The 21,503-nt window shown below is 46.9% G+C and overlaps 1 protein-coding gene across 1 annotated transcript in view; it reads left to right on the top strand.

Annotated features, from left to right (window-relative positions):
• Sorl1 (sortilin related receptor 1) overlaps window positions 1-21,503 on the top strand; it is a 155,911-nt gene that overhangs the window by 111,529 nt on the left and 22,879 nt on the right. Inside the window, exons 26-35 of the mRNA XM_021171441.2 lie at window positions 3,236-3,361; window positions 5,603-5,710; window positions 7,434-7,565; window positions 8,875-9,006; window positions 9,970-10,104; window positions 11,155-11,310; window positions 15,239-15,388; window positions 18,999-19,130; window positions 19,692-19,818; window positions 19,955-20,124. Of these exons, the coding sequence (XP_021027100.1) occupies window positions 3,236-3,361; window positions 5,603-5,710; window positions 7,434-7,565; window positions 8,875-9,006; window positions 9,970-10,104; window positions 11,155-11,310; window positions 15,239-15,388; window positions 18,999-19,130; window positions 19,692-19,818; window positions 19,955-20,124 (1,368 nt within the window). The remainder of the gene's footprint in view (window positions 1-3,235; window positions 3,362-5,602; window positions 5,711-7,433; window positions 7,566-8,874; window positions 9,007-9,969; window positions 10,105-11,154; window positions 11,311-15,238; window positions 15,389-18,998; window positions 19,131-19,691; window positions 19,819-19,954; window positions 20,125-21,503) is intronic.

Below are 21,503 nucleotides of genomic sequence, written 5' to 3'. Positions count from 1 at the left end.
GTTTTTAAAATGAATACATTTTCACATAAATAAATATTATGTCTAAAACATCTAGTTATTTTTCAGTGATAACCTGTAATTCTTCCTAGTTCTCTTTATGCTTTTTTTTATATCATTAATTATTCAAGTTTAGCTCTATTCATACATCTTTCTCCGGGTGCACTCCGCAGTAATCCAGTGCTTTATAAGAAGTGAGACAGAGGTTTTCCTCCTTAGATTTTAGTATCCATCTGTTTAGGCCTGCTTATGTGGTAATGATTTTAATCAGGTGTTCCAACTGATGTTGATAAGTTGGGGAAAATCAAAGTCAGAGAGGAAGTGGTAGGATGCCTCTGATACTCCCCCCACTGGACCCCCCCCACACACACACACACAGTTACAGTGAATCTCATCATCCTGAGTCTCCAAATGCTACAGCCTGGACCTGTCATTCTCTCCATCTGGGTAACTGAAGTGTTATTTTTGAGCATATATTATTTCTCAGACACTTAAAATCAGAGGACTAGTCAATTACTCAGAAGATTTTAGTGTTTAACCCAGAAAAGGAAAAGGCTATACATTCCAGGCATGCCGGGTCAGTTGAGTAAACTTTGAAAGCTGATTAATCCTTCTGATCTCTGCCTCTGGGCTACAATCTGGAGATCTTGGACACACCTCCTCGACTGTCATTTGGAAACCCTACTGACACTCTGAAATTGTTATCAGTTGGAAACAAAGTGCACAGGCCAAATAACAAGAAGACCCTCCAGGTAACAGCCTTAAGTGAGTTTATGCTCTGTGAAAATGAGCCAAGGCTGAGGTTGGTCAGAGGACATCGGACTCTCAGCAGCGATAAATCAGAGTGTAGGTAATGGCTGTTGCTAGACACATACTCATGTAGCACGCACCACTCATAGATCCCGCTTTTCAGCATGAGTGTATTGTAAAGATGTTTAATGGATTCTAAGTGCCCTGGCTTGTAAACATTGAGAGGTCCCTGTGGACTTAAATACGTGCTTCTTTGGTCTTCAAAGAGATGAAAGGACAGATAATGGATTGTATGTGTTTCAAAATAGTTTGAAGAAATGGGTTCTGGGTATTTCTGAGCATTGTCAAAGAACAACCTTCAATTCCATAGAAATTCTGGCAGACACGACCCATTTTTCTAACCCTTCAACAGTCATCTGAACTGGATAAAACTGTAGCTTGCTAGCAACAGACCTCTCTGGTTGGATTTTCTCCTTCTTTTGGGAGGTCGTATATTCACACAGCAGGGGCCACAAGGAACTTGTCTAGGTTACAATATCTCCTTGCCCGTGTTCTCACTCTCTACTGTTTGGCTCACTACCAATGGCCTACCCCTATCCAAACATGTTAAGTAGAAAATTCCAGAAATAAATAATCTTTACACTGTAAATGAGTTTTATTAGCCATGTTTTAATTGTCCAACTTTATTATTAACTTGTTTGGTTTTTTTAATTTTTATTTTTTATTTCAAATATTTTTATTTAATTTAATTTTAATGATTATTAGCTAACTTATAGATTCTATTTCTTTGATTGAAACATTATAGGGATATATGTTAGAACATATGTATTCCGTGTTCAGTAGTATCTAACGTTCTAGATATCCACACAGTGTCTTGAAGTGTGTTCCCTGTAAATCAGGGGACAACTGTGTGCTTCCTTGTGTTACTTGTGAACAACACAAATTCTGGCTTTTCTTCAGCAGTGAATAGATAAAAACAGCTTCTTGGGGGTTTTTTTTGTTTGTTTTTTGCTTTTTTTTTTCATGAAAGGACCATTATACTGTTGGTTTGGGTTGATGCAAAGCATTATACATTTGAGATTTGGAGATATGTTTAATGATATTTTGTGTGCAAATGAAGCCGTTAGTTTATAACAGCACCTCTAGGGCTGGATGTGGTGGTATAGCCTTTAATCCCAGCATTTGAGAGGCAGAGAAAGGTTGATTATTATAAGTTCAAAGCCAGCCTGGTCTACCGTGAGTTCCTCAAGCAGCCAAGGATACATAGAGAGATCCTGACTCAAAATAAACAAACAAATAAATAAATGAGGAAACCAAAATCAAGCGAAAACCTGCATCTCTTTGTTAAACTGACTTGTTAACTCCGCAGTTCTCAACCTGTGGGCTGTGACCCCTTAGATGTCTGAATGACCCTTTTCGCAGGGGTCCCATGGCAGAGATGCTGCATATTCAGTATCTACATTATAATTTATAACAGTAACAAGATTACAGTTATGAAGTAGCCATCAAAGAAGTTTATGGTTGTGGGGCCGCCACAACATGACCTGTATTAAGGGGTCACAGTGTTAGGATGGTTGAGAATCACTGTTTTAGGTGATTGTACTGGACGCTCGATGTGTCCGCTGTTGCTCTTGCCTTTATAGAAGATTTACGTCATGCCTGGTTCCCGGCTTGCTTTCTTTTAGAATCTGGACAAACCCCTTGTGTCCTGTGGCCCTGGAAGTGTCTGCATTTCAAATGGGGTGGTGTCATTTAGAATTGCATAGAATCATGTCACGTCATAACTTAGAAGAACTCTCAAGACGCTAGGCCTCCCTCCAGACCGGTTGCTGAAGAAGGTCTGGAAGCTTTTGTTAGAACGCAGGGCATCTCTCATCTTGTGGCATCTGTAGGGAGGAGCCTTCCATGAGAGCGTTCAGCAGCAGCACACTGAAGAGGAAGGGCCCACTGTAGAGCCACACTGCCTGCTGCTGTTACCCCACTGTCTGCTTCCTAGTCTTGCCAGCCAGCTCCTGTGTATAACGCTCCATTGTTGTGAGGATCTTTCCTGTAGGTGCCTAGGCCTGTCCACTGACTCATGCCACACTGTGATGCCTGGCGAGACATTTCTGGATTAATTCTTGGTGACCTTGGCCCTTGTGCACAGGAGCCGTTTATATCGCAGTGATGTTTTCTCTAGTGCTGCCTTCTCTTTTCTCTTTCTGAGTGATTGTGGTTGACAGGAAGCTCAATCACTGGCTGGTGCATGGTGATGGAGAGCTAGTGCTCCCCAATCTCCGAGTGCTCCCTACTCTTGGTGGCTCCCTGGTCTCCTGTCTCTCACCCTCACGTGTCTCTTTAGCAGCAAAGATATTACCAAGGGAAAAAGACTTGTACCTCCACTGCTCCCAAAGTCTCCACCTTGATATCTCGCTTGAAACTTTCTCCGGGTGGTTAATGGCGAAAGGTAGAATTGGAAGAATGACTCTCGTCCTCTTTTTGTTGGCAGCCATCTATCATACCTGTGAGGCCTCCAACTTCCAGTGCCACAATGGCCACTGCATCCCCCAGCGATGGGCATGTGACGGTGATGCGGATTGCCAGGATGGCTCTGACGAAGATCCCGTCAGCTGTGGTAAAGGCAGATCCCCGGCCCTCTTCCCCAGGGTCCATCATTCAGGGAAGGGGCAGCCAATGAGCAGGGAGGTGAAACTTTGTTTTTCTGTGTTAGCAGTCACACACACACACACACACACACACACACACACACAGAGTAATAGAACCACATATACAGTACTTTTTCTACTAGATAGTTAACATTCCTTTGCCCGACATTCTGAATTTTCATAGTAGAGTCACTGGGGTCAATATCCTTATGTAAGCCCTACACACTCTTCTCCTTTCAGAGTCCTTCTTCCATATTCCTGTATTCCCTGTAGCGAGCATTTTTATGAAAGAGGCATATTTTCTTTATATTAGTTGAGATCCCCTGGTTTATCCAGTTGATCTTTGCTGGGCCTTTGAGAGCATCCCCTCTCACTTTAAAACAGCACAATGTTCCATGCCCTTAGAAGGCCCGTTCTGCCTTTGTGCTATTTTGGGGGACGATTTGCACAGCATGGACTCATGGTGGCAGAGGTTCCCATGCCTTCCCATGGTTCCCTTCTGGCTAGATTATCTTAAGTGCTATCTGCCCATCCTGAGCTGCACATTCCTCGTCACCTCCCCTGATGTGAGACTTCATCGTCCCACTAATTTTCAGGAATTTATGACTGTGCCTCTCTTCTGTTCTACCCTCTTTCCAAATTTTTTTTTTTTTTTTTTTTTTTTTACAAAGCAGCATTAAGTATTTTCCCAAGTCATAGACTCGTGGGCCTTTTTTTTCTATCTGAATGATGCTCTTTGACTAATTTTCTAGGAATACCATTTGCAATGCATTTCCTTGCCTTAGAATCTAGTCTCTGTAGAGTGAACCGACCGCAGGGTATTAGGCTCTCAAAGACTGTGCCTGCCCTGCTAACTGCCTTCACTTTTAGCAGTGCCCGAAGCTTAAGGCAGAGAGACTTAGGATAACAGATCGGGCATCAGGATGCTTTAGTTCTGGTTTCAGTCTCATCAGAGATGTCTGTGAAACCCCAGGCTCTCAACATCTCTAAGCAAACATACTCCAAAAGGGCTTTGTCTTCCGATTCCTGAAGAATAAGAATTAAGGTGCTAAGTGTTTTGTAGAGCATACAAAATCCTGAATTTAATAACGTGGATCTCATGTCCTCTTCTGTCCCTACTTACTGAAGCTTTTCCCTTTCTTATAAAAATAAATAGAAAGAATGTAAGAGGGTCTAGAGTCAAAGTTGTCCCCCCCAGCCCCCACCCACACCTGCTCCCACTCTCCTGTCTGCATACTTTATGCCCCTCTTGTAGAAAACCACACTTTAATGGTTTTATATATTGGTCAGTGTTTTTAAATGTTTATTTCTGTGCATATATAGCTATGTGCTGTATAAAGGATGTCTCAGTTGATGATGGGCTCTGTTTACGGTGGTCTTCTAGATGGCACTGGAGATGTAAAGTTTCTATCAGGTAGCGACTCCAAGCCTCCTAACATCATGGTGGGATGTGGTGTTGGGATAATTAAGCCTTTAATGCTGCCAGCCACATACACATGTGGCACAAACACAACTGCATGTTGTGTGTGGTGCCACAGTGATAAGGCTTATGTGCGCTGCTGTTTGTGTGTTTACTACATGATCCTTCTTATCATTCTTGTGGGCCAGCTAGTAGGGCCAGCCACTTTATCTGGTCCACTGCCACACCTCTCCTGTTTACCTCATTTCTTGAGAACATGTGAAGTGACTGACCCGCATCTAGGTCTGTCCAGCTGCAGTTTTGGGATGTTCACCCAGCAGCAAAACTAAATGAAATATGATTATAAATTCGAAAGCACATGTGTTCTTTATACCTCTCATATACACATAATATGCCATGAATGGTATTTTGTACCTTGGGTTTTTTTTACATAGTTGTATATCCTAGATAATTTTTTAAAATAATAGTCTCCTTCAGTCTCATGTCACCTTTTGTTGACCAGTCCCTCCATACAAGAGGCTTGTTCCTGCTACAACATGTCACAATGTAGCATTTGTGCTTCCGCTAAGCTCCAGGTGCGATTTTGTTCCTGCATTATTTTTTGAGTTGTGTAAACAGAATGCACATCTCCTTTTGGAGCTGCAGGATCAAATATATACATCAGTTTGTACCTTTGCTAGCTAGTAACAAACTACCCTGGAGGTGCTGTGGCGCCTTGCCCTCTGCCAACAAGTGTGAGCACCTGCCTGATTCTTCACTCTTGTTCCTCTGTGATTGACTTAAATTTCAGAGAAAAAGTGCAACGGATTCCACTGCCCAAACGGCACGTGCATCCCGTCCAGCAAGCATTGTGATGGGCTGAGGGACTGCCCCGACGGCTCCGATGAGCAGCACTGTGGTAAGTCCAATCCTTGCCCTGGTGGTTGCACCAATCTCTTCTTTACTACCTGGCCTCAGAGTTCTTGACCTAGGGAATGGGTCAGACAAGGAGACAGGGCCCCGGGAGAAAGGATGCATTATGATGAACAGGGTGATTGGGGCGGTTGAGCACGCTTAGGTAAACATTGCCATTTGGTTGCCATGTGTACCATCAGCTGCACAGTTCTTTTTGCCTGGGCACTTTCCTCTTCCACTTGCCTGCTTTCGTTAAAGTTTGTCACTCAATATTACTTGAGGAGTATCTTAGACCTCATTTCCATCCTAAAAAGATTGTCTGTGGTCCACGTCTGTGGAGAATGCTGGAAATAGCTGGGGACTTTTAAAAGCCACCGTGTCTGGGAGCGACTCCAGACGTTCTGAATTACTGAGAGTATGGCTCGGGTGTTAAGGTTGAAAGAGGTGTTCTGGTTTTGTTTTTCCAGTGCTCCACGTGATTCTAATGTGCGGTACAGGTTGAGAACAAATGTGTTAGTACAGGTGTCGTGATCTGGCCTCTAGGCAGGATCCGACCCATCACTCAAAAGCATGTGTGTTAGTGTAGGCACGGCTGACTGGCCTGTGGCCAGATTCATCCCAGTCCTTCTGAATGAAGTCACATTGAACACACTGTGTGATTCATGTGGCTGCTCTTGTGCTGTCATGGTAAAACTAAGTTAACAAAAGTTAACTAAGTTAACAAAAGTTACTATATTCTAGGCTTCTATAAAACAAAGGCCACTATCTCTCTCTAATGCTGTGGGGTTCTCATGAGAACAACCTCTTAGGTTAGACATGTTTGCGCACACACACATACACATACACACACACACACACACACAATTTTGGAAAGAAGGCATATAATAAAGAATTGGTGTCCAAGCATATGAAAGCTTTTAAAAGGCAGTTATTTCTCACATCCAGACTCCTTCTTGCTATGGGTTCTCATGATCTCTTCTTCACATGCATATCTTTTCTTTTATTCAAGACTTATTTATTTAATGTATATGAGCATCCTGTCTTCAGACACACCAGAAGAGCCACCATGTGGTTGCTGGGATTTGAACTCAGGACCTCTGGAAGAGCAAACAGTGCTCTTAACCGTTGAGCCATCTCTCCAGCCCCCTCACATGCATTTCCAGTGTCTGTTCTCACAGGGACACCTATCCTATTGTGATTTCTCTCATCCTGGTGACCTTTTTAACATCAGTGGCTTTTGGCCTGTCTCCCGATAGAGTTAGTTACATTGGTCTCAGGGTTTCCACAGAGGAGTTAGAGACAGGGGTGCATGTGATTCAGCCTATAATGCTGGCTTCTTGTAGAAAATGATCGCTGACCTCCATATCAGAGAATCGGTGTCCTATTAATCATAGTTAAGGTGTGGGCTTTGTGCCAGGCAGCTCTGGGGTGTGGTTTGGGCTTCTCTCTTATTAGCCTTGTGTCCTCGGCAGAAAGAGGACTTGGTGTTGATACCCTTATTTCCTTGTTCCGTGTCTATGCAGAGACAATAAAATCTCTTAAATGCTGTCTCGGAGGTTTAGCTGTGTACATATGCAAGTGCTTTCACTCAGGGTCTTGCATAAGAGGTGCTCCACCCCCAGTGGCTGTCCCCATCACTATGTACAGTATCCTGTCCTTGAGCATTTGTTCATGTCTGCAGAGCACTCTGCCAGTCTTAGCTGCCCACGGCCCTTCCTCTCTTTCAGAGCCCTTCTGCACGCGCTTCATGGACTTTGTGTGTAAGAACCGCCAGCAGTGTCTGTTCCACTCCATGGTGTGTGACGGGATTGTCCAGTGCCGAGATGGCTCCGACGAGGATGCGGCCTTCGCCGGATGCTGTGAGTGGATGCATGCATGCATACATGCAGAAGTCGGCCACTCTGTGGGGCACCTAAGACTCGGATGCAGGTCATGTCTTAGTGCCTGGGCCTGCATTTGTTGTTCCTTTTCCCACAGAAGCACTGATGCGTTGTATATTTTAGTTATAAATGGATGTGATGAAGCTGGGGAGTGACCAGGACCTTGTCAAGTGTTACCTTTTGGGAGAGACTGGCCTTCCAATGATATTGACAGGCTAATCTCTCTGAAACACAGCTTTGCTCCAGCAGTCTTCCTGGCACAGATCCCCACTTTGTATACTTTCTTTCACAGCCAACCTCTCCTGCTGCAGAATATCCCTAGGTGTCCCTTTTGTGTCACTGTGACCGAATAGCCGGCAGAAACAGCTTAAAGAGGAAGGCTTTACTTTGGCTCATGGTGCCATAGGGTTTGGTCCCTGGTTGCTTGGCATCATACACTTGGACAGAATATTGGGGTGGTGGCAGTGTGGAAAGGGGAGAGCATTTTACTGCATGACACATGGGAGGCAGAGTGAAAAGGTCCCTGAGGACCCAGTGCGACCCTCAAAGGCCCAGCCCCAGAGACTTACTTTCCCTAGTGATGTTCCACGTCCCAGCCAGAGTTCCCAGAACCTCCCAAAATAGTGGCACCGAGTAGGGACCAAGTGTTCAAACATAAACCTGTTGGGTACGTTTCATATTCAAAGCATAGCACTAGGGCTGTGCAAGCCTTAAGCTATCATAGCAAAGCCCAGTAGACTGACTGTGTGCCTCAACCAACAGAAACTGTTGTCCACTCTTGAGGTGTTGGGAGCACTGTCCGGGGCCTCCCTCCCCACCTGGTGGGTTCTGTCTCTACCTGTGTCATCACGTGATCGTTCTCCTGTATGCATCTGTGTCTCAATTTCCATTGTCGTATATTTTTATTTAAAGAAACAGGGTCCTGCCATGTTGCCCAGGTTGGCACCAAAAACCTGGGCTTCCGGGGCAATCTTTTCCTAAGGACACTAGTCAATACTAGACTAGAGCCCACCTTGATGACTCTATTTGAATGTTAATTTCCTCATTGAAAGTGTTATCTCTAAAGCAGTCACAGTATTGGAGCTCAGGGGTTTGGCCCTGTCCATGCCCCATGTGAGTGTGCGGAATGGATTAGTTATTGTGTGCTCTGCTGAGACCGAGTCCCGCCTTGATTTCTCAGGGCTCCCTTAGCTCTCAGCGTAGGACCTTAGCTACCAAGGAGCCCTACTGCTCTGAACTCTCCAGCATGGAAGGAACCTGGGCTTGACTGACAGTTCTCGCCCTCTAGCGCAAGACCCTGAGTTCCACAAGGAGTGCGATGAGTTCGGCTTCCAGTGTCAGAACGGAGTGTGCATCAGCTTGATTTGGAAATGCGATGGGATGGATGACTGCGGGGACTACTCTGACGAGGCCAACTGTGGTAAGATGCCGGAAGTCCCGCCTCCCGCGGCCAGCCTTCCTGTTACAGGCGATGGAGGATGGTCAAGTGCCTCGGCAGCACAGGGTGCGGGCTTTCAAGTCCTCCCGGGAGGAACAGAGAGGGAAGCTGGCATCCAGTAGGTGCTAGGGGAAAGCTCATTCCACTTCCTTTGTACAGTTGCGGGGGTCACAACCTATGTTCGGAAGATAGTGGGTAAGGGAGAATGGTACCTTGGTTCCTTTTCTTGTGGCAGGATGCACAAGAGAGCCACCTTTAGGAAGAAATGTTTATTTTGGCACACAGTATAAGGGTGCAGTCTGGCACAGGCAAGGGAATCATGACAACAGTGACCCGAGACAGCCACACACAGAGTCAGGAAGCCGAGAGAAGTGAGTGCGGACCCTCCGTGCGGACCCTCCGTTCAGTTTCTCCTTTGTACCCAGTCCATGACTGCAGCCCGTGGAACACGCCACCCTGACTCAGCATGGGCCTTTCCTGCCCTGCTAAACATTTTTGGAAGAACCATAATCGACACACCCAGGGGTGTGTTTCCATGACGATTCTGAGTCCCGCTGTATATTGACAGTGGAGATCAGCCGTCATGATGTTCAGTGCTGAGGAGTGTACCTCCCTCTGTCAGTTACAGACAGACCATATCATCATCCTTGGACCGTCTTCACACTTAAACTATTTCTTTGGTGAAGTGTCATGGTTAGAACTCAGAGTGACCATTCTCAGGGTACCAGAATAGGTCAGAGAAATGGGACTTGGGGCCTAAGAAGATGGGGTACTGTTGAGTTTCCATGTGTTCTTTATCCCTCCTTGGATCCACGAAGATGTCATATGTTCTTCCGGGGAGCCGGACAGGTGCCCTAGGACTTGGCCCTTGGGTAGATAGGCATAGATGAATCCTTGAGTTCACACTGATGCAGTGGAAATGACTGGTGTGTTCGATCTCTGCAGAAAACCCCACGGAAGCCCCAAACTGTTCCCGTTACTTTCAGTTCCACTGTGAGAATGGCCACTGCATTCCCAACAGGTGGAAATGTGACAGAGAGAATGACTGTGGGGACTGGTCTGATGAGAAGGATTGTGGAGGTGAGAACCCCGGGTACTGGGGTCAGCCCAAGCCCCACCCAGCCTTGGCAGCAGGACAGCCCTGCCTGGCTGCAGACCCCCACCCTCTCTAGAGTGCCTGGCTTAATCCTTACTCTTTGCTTTCTGTGATGCTGAGTTCTTCTGTGATGTCACCCCTCTTTCTTTCTCATTTTGCGTGTTTGTACAGGTGCTCATGGAGGCCACAGGTCAACCCCCGCTGTCAGCTTTCAGTCTCTTTTCACCTTGGTTTATGAGACAGTCTCTTACTGGGGACCCGGGGCTCACCAATTAGGCTAGGCTGGCCAACAGACTCCAGAGATGCCTGTCTGCCTGTCTTCCCCCACTGTGGACACGAAAGCATGCTCCACTATGCTTAGCATTTTGTATAGGTTCTGGGGATTGAACTCCGGCCCTTGGCCGCGATCCCCACTCTCCATTTTCCGATCTATGTGATCAATTTTCCCCGTCTCCAAGGCTACCCATTCCTGATTCTGAAGGGCTGACTGAGGGAGCCCAGAGCCTTGATTTTAACGTTTGCTGTGCAGCCCCCGCCCCCACATTTCTCTGGAATATCTTCGAAATGTCAGAGGACCCCATACCAGTGCACTTCAATATATTCAGGGGCCCTGGCTTAGAACATGTGCTGCTGTTGCCCTTTGCCTTCTCACCTTGGGTCATTGATGCTTTAGCTAGAGCCATGCTAGGCCTGGGAAGGCCCACCTGGGCCTTCCTCATTGCCTGTCCACCCGCTTCCTCTAGTAGCAGTCAGGAGCCCTTGTAAGAGCAAACGCATGCGACCGTTACATTATTGCAAGTGTTGTAGCTTATTAAATCCACTAAGCAGTGTGGAAAGGCTGCCATCTCTTCAGAAACCCCTTCCATACCCCATATAAATGCTATTTACATGAGCTGATGTTCAGGGCTGTGTCTGATGCTGGTCTCCTTGGGCTGGTTGCAACAGGGATGTCAACATAGGCTTGGGACACGTGTTTTTTATTGGCTATCAATCTTCTACTAACACTTAGGATCTCCTTGCTTGTTCTTCCTCAGATTCACATGTTCTCCCCTCCCCGACCCCCGGGCCCTCCACATGTCTGCCCAATTACTTCCGCTGCAGCAGCGGGGCCTGTGTGATGGGCACCTGGGTGTGCGATGGCTACAGGGACTGTGCAGATGGCTCTGATGAGGAGGCCTGCCCCTCTCTAGGTGAGTCCTGGTCTTGGTGTGCCTAGTTGGCATTTTCTATCCTGGAGGAGACTTTGGGAGTATTGTGTACCAAGACCGTGTGGCAACCCAAGAGAAGCATCCCAGCTTTTAAACTGCTCTGTGTGTTTCCGGCCAGAAAAGTCCCACTCCCCTGCCTGCCACCCCTGCTTCCCTTGCAGTGGGGAATTACAGATGGGGTAATAAGGCAGTGTTTTGTGTGTGTACAAAACTTAGGGGAAAGAACCATTTTTATGCTTGCTGTCTGGCTGGCATTCCCTCTAAAAGAAGGGTGACCACTGCCATCTAGTGGCTGATCCGAGAAACAGCGGAAAGGTCTGTACAACCTGATCTTTGAGGTCCACCTTTGAGAAGTCACCTGTCCTGTAGGCAGAACTGGGGTGAGGGGGCTGTGTCTTTCCCTGAACTGGAAGCATTTCCAAGCTTGCTTTTGAAAGGAGAATTGGCACTTGGTTGGACTGCTTTGCACAGTCCTTTTCAGAGCCCAATCTTAGGTCTGCAGAGATCCTCTTCCTCTGTGCACACCCCACCACTTCCCTTTTTAAAAGTCACCAGTGGCTTCTTGCTTGGAAAATCAGAGGAGGCATTACAGTTCAGTGGTGGAAGATGCTGTGACTGCTAAACAAATATCTTAACTTAGGCAGTCATTTTTAACCGGTGGGTTGCTAATTCGTTTTTTAAATTTTGGTTTTTAAAAATCGTAAGTGTATATTCATTGTACAAGATAGTGGGTTTTATTATGATATTCCTACATATGTATACCATGTGTCTTGGTCACAGCCACCTACATTATTTCTCAACTTGTCACCTTGCCCCTTCTCCCTGTGGTCTTGTAGAAGATCAATTTTTTTTAAAAATCCCCCTTGTGTGTGTGTGTGTGTGTGTGTGTGTGAGACACACACATGTGTGCTCATACCTGTTCACATATGTGGAGGTCAGAGGACAACCACATCTTTGGTCCTTGCATCCCATCTTGTTTGGGACAGCCAGGGTCTATTGCTGTGTATTGATGCATATGCCACTCTAGCTGGCACTGGGACTGGGGACTCTCTGTTTTCATCTCATCCTAGGAACCCTGGGTTTACTGTGGGGCAAGCACTTTACCCACTGAGCTATCCTCCCAGGCCAGGAGAGCAATTCCCAACACCCAGCATTTCCTCTTCCCTCTTCTTCTTCCTTCCTCTTCATTCTTCTTTTCTCCCCTTACCTCTCCCCAACCCACTCCTCTGTTTCCCACCACCCCTTCCCTTCTCTTTGCTCTTTGCCTCTCCCATTCCTGCTTCTATCCCCTCTCTTCCCTAGTTACTTTTTAGAGCAAGGCTCTTACTACGCATCCAGGCTAGCCTCGGAGCGTGTTGTAGCACAGCCTGCAGAGACCGTGTTGGGTGGCTCCTATGCCGTGGTGGCTAAGAACACCGTAGGAGCATCTCAGCGTGCTTTGTTCAGGCCGTGCTCCTGTGCTTCATACCTGTTGCCCCTAATGCTCCTGTGCGTTTGTCTTTGTGAGGCTGACCACCACTGTCTCGATGTTTCTCCTTTCTCTTCTTCTCTCTCATGGTTAATATAGAAAGTTCCTGGGAGAGAACACGTGAAGAGAGATCTAGGGACTGACACGTTTGAAACTGTTTTTGCCCTGTCTTCAGGTTTGATTGATCTGAGCTGGATTTAGGACACTAGCTTGTCAATTACTTTGCTTTAGAATTGGAAGGCATCTGCAGTTGTCCTTTGAGTAGTTTTTAGGAAAGCCATGGCCAACGTGAGCCATTTCATTTTAAATTTTCTGCTCGCTTATCATATCTCCTGCTTGGCTCCTGTGTTCTGACTCCCGTGTTCTGACTTTTTGCTAGGCTGTGCTTCGACGTACATCCTTTTCCCATCTAGTGTGGAGATCCACGTGTCTGGGTTTGAGGGATCTTTCCTGGAACTGTTTAGTTAATGGAGCAAGCCTCTCTCTTTACCTGGTGACCTTGTTGTCTGTCACTGTCTGTTGATTGGATCTCCTCATGCTCTTTTTGTTTTTTGTTTTTGAACAAAATCTCTCTGTGTAGCCCTGCAATTGGCTGTGTAGAGCAGACCAGGCTCACACTTGTGGTAATCCTCCTGCCTCTGTCTCCTGAGTGTCTGGGATTTCAGGCACGAGTCACCACATCTGTGATCCTTACTCTTGCCTTTTTGGGTTTTTTGTTCGTTTGTTTGTTTTTTGTTTTTTTTTTTAAATCTTTTTTAGCTATAAAGATTTGTATCTTTTCTTACTGCTTTCTGTGACATTTGCTTCACGTCCCCAGCTCTTCCTCCGAGTGTCTTCGTTTCTGTTATTCTGCATTCACTTGTTTTTCATGTTTATTATTGTTCCTTTCAGCACTGTCCCCATTTGCATGGAGAATATGTGTATGCCCATGAGCGTACTAAAGACATTTGGCGTTGAAGTTTGCGTCTGTGTGTGTTTGGTGGCGGGGTGTGTAGGTGTAGGATGCCTGCACAATCTGTGTGCCTGTGGGTGCGCATACAGGGGCCACAGCAGGACATTGGCATTGGATGTCTTCTCTATCGCTTCTCAGCTTCATGCTCTGAAACAGCCCTTCACTGAATCTGCTCTGCTTTGTGACAGGGGGGCTGGGTATTCGGAATCAAGTTCTCAGTGCAGTGGGTCTTAGTCACTGAGCCATCTCCTCAGCCTCCTGACATTTGCTTCCTATAAAGCTGGATTTCCTCCAAACCATCTTTCTTGGAGCTGTGTGTGTGTATGTGTGTGTGTGTGTGTGTGTGTGTGTGTGCATACTTGTATGTGTGTCTATGTGTCTGTGCATGAGTGTGCATCTATGTGTAGGTGTGTATGCATACTTGTGCATGTATGAGTGTGTGTGTAAGCGCACGTGTGCACACTTGTATGTGTGTATGAGTGTGTGTGTGTGTGTAAGCATGTGTGTGCACACTTGTGTGTCTCTGTGCATGAGTGTGTATGCATGGGTGTGACTGTGTGCACACTCGTGTATGTGCACATTTGTGTGTGTGCATGTGCACATGCATGCATAATGCACACCTTGTACTTTATTTTGTTTTTGAGGCTAAAGGTTTTTCTTAGATAACTCTTTATAGCTACATGTGTTTTAGAACAGGAACTAAAATGCTGAGCACTAATGGGTTCTGAGCACTCTACTGACCATGTCGGCTCTGTGCTTTGTGGCTAGCCTTTAGCTAGGAAACCCCAGGCCTTGGCAAGTTCCTTGTTTATCCATGAAGCTGTCAGTGTACTTAGAGGCCATTCTAGGCCTCCTGCCTATACTGTAAGGCCTCATGTCAGAGCTCTCAGCAAGTGTCCTGGCTTCTCATTGGCTGACTGTAAGTCAGTACCTCTGTTACCAGCAGCACCTTCTTTCTCAGGTATGGCTGCTCAGACAGCCCCTTTGATTCTTTACAAACCACAGTCAGCCAGGCTTCTGGCCTACTCAGATATGGGCAGTCGTCTCCTGGGGCTGGGTCCAGAAGGAGGCCGCTCTGAAACTTCTGACCCTTTTCCGGTCGTCTCTCTCACCTGATGATTGCTGAGCCTCTGGGGGACCCTGTGATATTGAGCTGGCTGGCTCAGAGCGTTCTCTTCTAATAGCTGCCGGTGGGATGCAGCCCCTCCTACCTCCCCGAATCCCTATGCTTTCCTTTCTTCTTTCTTATCCATGCCTGGGTCTTTAAAGAGAATCTCTCAAGTGAGTCTGAGGTGGGGCCCCACGAGGAGCATCATAAGGCATTAGCGTCCCATTGGCTTTCTCTGTCCATAGCGGGCAGGTGCACACACACACACACACACACACACACACACACACACACACTCAGTGCATTGAAAAGTTGAACAGTTGCTCTTACAGGCAAGCTTCTTCCTTACCAAAAAGTAATTTAAAAAATGGCATTTTCCTAGCAAACTCCACTGCTGCCTCCACTCCCACCCAGCTCGGGCAGTGCGACCGATTTGAGTTCGAGTGCCACCAACCAAAGAAATGTATCCCCAACTGGAAGCGCTGTGACGGCCACCAGGATTGCCAAGACGGCCAGGATGAAGCCAACTGCCGTGAGTATCCTCTTGTGGCCATTGAGTCCTGAGTCCCCTTCTTTGGCTTCATCTTTGGGCAGCTGGCTCCTGTCTGCCTTGGGTAACTTTGTTTACTGAATTGTCTATGAGGGCCTTAGCACATGGGCACACGTCATAGTATATGATAGTGATACCAGATTTAATAGGCTGGCTAAATGTTAAATACCTGGTGCATGCGTCCCTAGGAGAAAGATTCTGAATGGAAGAAAAATATCTTGAATGAGTTTTTGTGTGTGTGTGTGTGTGTTTTGTTTTATTGCTAAACATATTTAATTCCTAAAAGCCCCTGTTGGTAAATCCATGCATGGCCTTTTGGAAGTAGTCAGTGAGCATCTTAGGCATTTAGAATATTCTATTGGACAGATCCCCCACTGCAGTGTTAGAACCTCATCCCCCACCCCTTACCCCTCAACCCTCACCCCTCATCCCACCCCTGCTCAGTGGCACTGGGACTTTCCTCTGTGGCCTTGCTCTCATTCCACGTTGAATGTCCTTATCAAGGGAGAATACACCAAGCCCAACAAAGAGAAATTAAATGCCGGTTAGTGGAAAATCCTGCATTTGCATGGGAAGACTGAAGAAAGCGAACCCCTGGGGCAGTCCGATAGCAGGGCCGGTTTACCTCGTGCTCACGCTCACCAAAACCACAGTGGGAACAGCTTAGCCAAGAGCGAGCTGTGGCGTCAGGTGAATGTTAAAAAATAATTAACAGGAAAGAAAAGAAGCAAGGCCTCCCTCCTGGCTGATCAGAACTCGCTAATTGGCATGCTTTTAAATAACTGTTTTCAACTTGTTCCAAATCTGTCTCACTCACAGGGGTGTTGCTTAGTTAAGGCTCTTAAAAAAACCAAATGTACTATTACCCATAATTCCCTTGTTTCACTCTTGTGATCGTCTTATCAAAGAGAAGACATGTTTCCAGCCCCCGACGTTCTGTGCTCAGTGCTCTTCAGGCCCGTGCCTGTTAATCAGTTTAAGAATTAATGGCAGCCTTACTTTTGGGTTTTAAAACTACCCTACTTGTTCCTAAGGTTTTAAGACACATTTCACAAAGCTGCCTGAGATCCCCTGTCACACTGTTCACTGTCACTTCTGTGGCTGCCTCGAGTTGCCATCCAATGGGAGATCTCTGTGGCAGGAATCTTATGTTTTTCAAGACAATTCCCTCAAGAACAGCTTGGCACCTTTCTGTGTCACAAGCCTACCATTCAGCATCCCACCCCCCCAAAAGAACTTTTAGGATGTCCTCTGCCTTGTCTCCTGCACTCCCCAGAGTGACACACGTTTGCAGTTCCTCTCATTGGAGCTTACACTGTGCGGGCAGGTCCTCTGCAGTCGTGTGGCACGTCACTGTCATAGACAGTTGTCCCTGTATCATGCCATGCTCACTGAATGGGTGCATGGGGTCCATCTGGGGCTGGTGAGGTGACGGCAGCCATGGTTCTCAAGCCTCAAGCCTCCTTGCCCTTCTGCCACCCAAGGCAAAAGGATTTCTGCCCAGAATATAATAAACACCTGTAATATCGTGCTCTTCCTGTAGAAGGGGGGGTTCTAGCTGTAAAAATCTTCATAAGGGTTGCAAGAGACATGGCTTCCTGGGGAAAGTACTTACCATGCAAGTGTGAGAATCATAATTTGGATCTCTAGCTAGTCTCCACCAAGCAGTGAGCTCTGGGTCCAACCGAGAGATCTCACTGTAATGAATAAAGTGAAGAATGATCGGGGAAGATACCCAAGGCCAACCTAGCATCCCCACACCCATGCACACACACAGACACAAACACGTAGGCCCACACATATGCAAACATACATACACACCACACATATACACTACACACACACATATATATATATACACTACACACACACATACACACACACAATTTCATCATAAAGGGTTTTGGCCCTTCCTGTTCCCTTGTGTGGCTATGGATTCTGTACCTATGCATTCCAGTGGGCCGGAAGCTTTCCAAACTGACCTTGAACTGCTCATGCAGAGCCTCTTCACTTGTATTATTCCCAACACAGAACAGTGCCACACCTATTTACATACATTATCCCCTGCTGGAGACTGTAAGCCACCTAGGAATAACTTAAAGGATGCGCCAAGAGGCGCAGAGGTTATGCTTCTTTGCCTTCACGATTTACGTTGACTGTTTTGTGCGAGAGAGCTTGGTACCCACAGGGAAACCGGAACCTGTCGAGAGAGAGAGAGAGAGAGAGAGAGAGAGAGAGAGAGAGAGAGAGAGAGAGAGAGAGAGAGATACTAGAACCAGCCGTTCAGTTCATGTTTTCTAAGTACCAAACAAATTTGCTCCTCTATCCTAGACACTCTTGTAAAGATGTCTAGAACCTTCCCTGTGAAAAGCCAGTCACTGAACAGAGTCCTTAGCCTCTCCCTTCCTCACTGGCCCCTCCTGTAAGCTTTACAATCTGGAAACATCTCCGGGAATTCTCTATATCTTCCATTTGAGCATCTTGAGTGCTCCTACGAACACCATCCACTGTCTTCCCAGGTCTCACACTATGTACAGTGTGAATCAGAGGGAAGCAGTAGAGGTCGGTGGTTCTCAACCTGTGGGTCGTGACCCCTTTAGGGCTGCATATCAGATATCTACCTTATGATTAATAGCAGCAGTTATGATGTAGCAATGAGATAATTTTATAGTTGGGGGTCACCACAACCTCAGGAACCGTATTAAAGGACGGAAGCAATAGGAAGGTTGAGAGCCGCTGTTCTAGGTAGACAACAGGATTACAGGGCTCATTCTAAGGTGGAGATGCTTGCCCTTCGATGTCACATGGAGATTGAAAACTGTGCACGCCCCCATTGCAGTACATTTGGAACAAGTCCTGGGAATTTAATTTTTAAGACTGTCCTCAGATAACTGTGAGGAAACAAAGTTGTAAATGTTCTGTTTTTAGATTGTTCTCCTAGCTAATCTCTTTGGAGAGCCCTGGGGTAGCTGGGTCCTTACTTTCTCCAGCGTCTGGGCTGCTGTCCCTTAGGAGCTCAGGGATCCTCTGCCTTCAGATCCAGCAGCAGCTTTGCATCTGTCTGTCCTTCTGCCCTTGGTCATCTCTTTCTGGCAGCAGCAGCAGGCAAGGTCTCGGTTTTGCAGGGCCCGTGGAATTAGCTGGGGCCCAGCTGCATAACAGATGATATAGGTTGGACATTCTCCATTGCGATCCTTCCAGTTGACACAGAACTAGCCAGGACGCCTCATATGCAAAAAGCCCCAGGCTTGATCCCAGCACCCAGGAGATGGAGATAGGAGGATCAGAAGTTCAAAGACATTCTTCGGGACATAGAATTGGAAGCAAGGCTGAAATACTTGAGACTCTGTCTCAAAGCCAAGCATAAGCAAAACCCTCATCTGGTCTATTTGACTCTGAAACTCTCAATCTTCCTGAAGGGAAATGCTAGTCAATTCATTACACCGCTACCGCATGGCCAGTACCTTTTTGCTTCTCCTCTCAGAGAATCTTGGAGCCAGCCTACTTTCCGTAAATGTGGTGACCCTGGGCCCAGCCCTAGCATGCAGCATATCCTTTACCTCCTGGTTTAAGGAGACTCTCTGTATTTCAGCCACTCACAGCACCTTGACCTGTACGAGCAGGGAGTTCAAGTGTGAGGACGGCGAGGCATGCATCGTGCTCTCGGAGCGCTGTGATGGCTTCCTGGATTGCTCCGATGAGAGCGATGAGAAGGCCTGCAGCGGTAAGTCATGGACCCTGCTCTACACATCCCGTGGGGGCTTCTAGCTTGGAACTCTGGCTGCACTTGAAACTGTGCTAAACCAGGGTGTATGTGTGCATGGGGGGGGGTGTGGTTCAACTCTGATGGAACTCACAGCCAGCTCTTCCCTGGCAGCAAAGCCTTGGTGTGTGTTCCCCATGATCTGTACACCTGCAGACATACACGCCGCCATTGCTCCCTCAGAGCCCCGTGCTGCAGGTGGGGTTAACTCAGGCCTGTTATGTAGAATGCATGGCATCCCTCACCCTGCAATGTCTTCTATTGAGAACAGAGCTTAAAACTGATCAGGCACAGGGGCGGTAAAATGCCTAAGGAAATACCATGGGAAATTTAGGAGAGCCCTAGAAAGGGACTATGGGGAGATAGATACTGTCACATTTTCTGGGGTATCTTTTCAGGTAATGATTGTGTCCTCTTAACAATTTAGTCTGTAGTGGTTCTACCTCAGAGGAGATCTTTGAATCTCAAGGATTTGTAAGGTAGGCCTTTCTTGGACTTCTCTTTCTCTCTGCATCTCTGTAGATGAGTTAACTGTATACAAAGTGCAGAATCTCCAGTGGACAGCTGATTTCTCCGGGGATGTGACTTTGACCTGGATGCGGCCAAAGAAAATGCCATCTGCTTCTTGTGTATACAACGTCTACTACAGGTGGGTCCCTTTAGCCTCGGACACGGATGCCCCGTGAGTTCTCCTGTGATGTGCCTGGAGAACTCTTCAGTGGGCTCATGCCTCTCTGTCACCCCACACGGCCCCTCTGTGACAGCGTCCTACTTGTTTTGGTCAGGGTGGTTGGAGAGAGCATATGGAAGACCCTGGAAACCCACAGCAATAAAACAAGCACTGTGCTCAAGGTCCTGAAGCCAGACACCACGTACCAGGTTAAGGTCCAGGTACACTGCCTCAACAAGGTGCACAACACCAATGACTTTGTGACCCTCAGGACTCCAGAAGGGTGTAAGTACTACAGCTGATCTGTTCTTAGGTATGGACGTGTGACCCTGGAAGTTGAGCTCAGGGCCCTGCACATTTCCGAAGGCACTCTACCACCGAGCTACACCCTGAGTCCTTTTATAAATTTTATTTTGAGACACGGTCTCACTAATTTGCACCTGGCCTGGAATTTGCACTCTTCCTGTCTTTCCATTCCAGGTAGCTAGGAGGACAGCGTGCACAGTCACACCCATTTATAATTCGTCAAGTTCATGGTGTTTTGGGTGTGTGGGGAGGCATGGGTGCGCATGCTCACACGTGTACATATATACCGAATATGCTTGTGCGGAGTCCGGAGGCCAACTCTGGGTCTCTCTGTCCTGCTCTCTCCCTCGTAGTTTTTGAGATTGGATTGCACACCGAGTGTGGAATGCACTGTTTGGGCTGGGCCAGCTGGCTATGGACACTTGCCACCCTGTCCAACCTTTCCATGGGTCCTGGGGATCTGAACTCGGGCTCCTCAGGCTTGTGCAGGGAGCACTTTACCCAGTGACCCATTTCCCCAGCCCCCAGGATATAATCATTAGAGCATGTAGCAGCCCTTTTCCTGAGGATGCTATCAACCGAGCATGTGCGTATCTGCACGTCGCATATGTGAGGATGCACACCCACTCCTTGCTTGGGTGGAAGTGCTACAGAGCCCAGAATGTTCTTACCCTTTAGAAGTGAGTTTCAGATGCTTCCTACCTCCTCCCCCCACCACCTTTGCCTATTTTCTGCTTCCATTTTCCTTTTCTGGGTACTTCCTGGTACCCGATAGTTACGATGGCCTTGTCCCTTAAATACGAGGCATGTCAGCATTTTGTTGCTAAGTTTTTAAAAACTTAACAGGTTCTAAGAAGGTTTCCCACCTGCTCCTTCCTTCAGAGTAGACAGCTCTTTGTATAAGGAATGTGCAAACTCCTCTCTGCTATCTATTCTAATACTTGAGTATTAATTGAATAAGAGTTGTCCAGCTGTGCTGTTTTACACCAGGCCTTCTTCCATCTGTCCACCTACACCCATTTTCTCTCCAGCCCTCTCCTGCCGTTCCACTCTTGCAGGCTTGGGAATCACTAGTCTCTGTACTGCTGTGAGATCGTTCTGCAGTCTCTCGACATAAGTGAGAAAGACCAGCAGGGGTTCACCTTTTGGGACTTGGCTTATTTCACTTGATACAATGTCCTCCAGGTTTATCCATGATGACCCAAATGGCAGGGTGTCATTCTTTATGGTCAAATATTATTACACTGTATATATGTACCACATTTTCTCTTTGTCTACTGGGGGGTGTCTGTGTTGATTTTACATCTTGGCTACTGTGAGTTACTGCAAAAATATGGGATATAGGTATACAGCTTTCT

The sequence above is a fragment of the Mus caroli genome, chromosome 9 (genome assembly GCF_900094665.2).
Source record: "Mus caroli chromosome 9, CAROLI_EIJ_v1.1, whole genome shotgun sequence".
In the NCBI taxonomy this organism is placed as follows: domain Eukaryota; kingdom Metazoa; phylum Chordata; class Mammalia; order Rodentia; family Muridae; genus Mus; species Mus caroli.
This window is presented reverse-complemented; position numbering and strand designations above follow the sequence as displayed.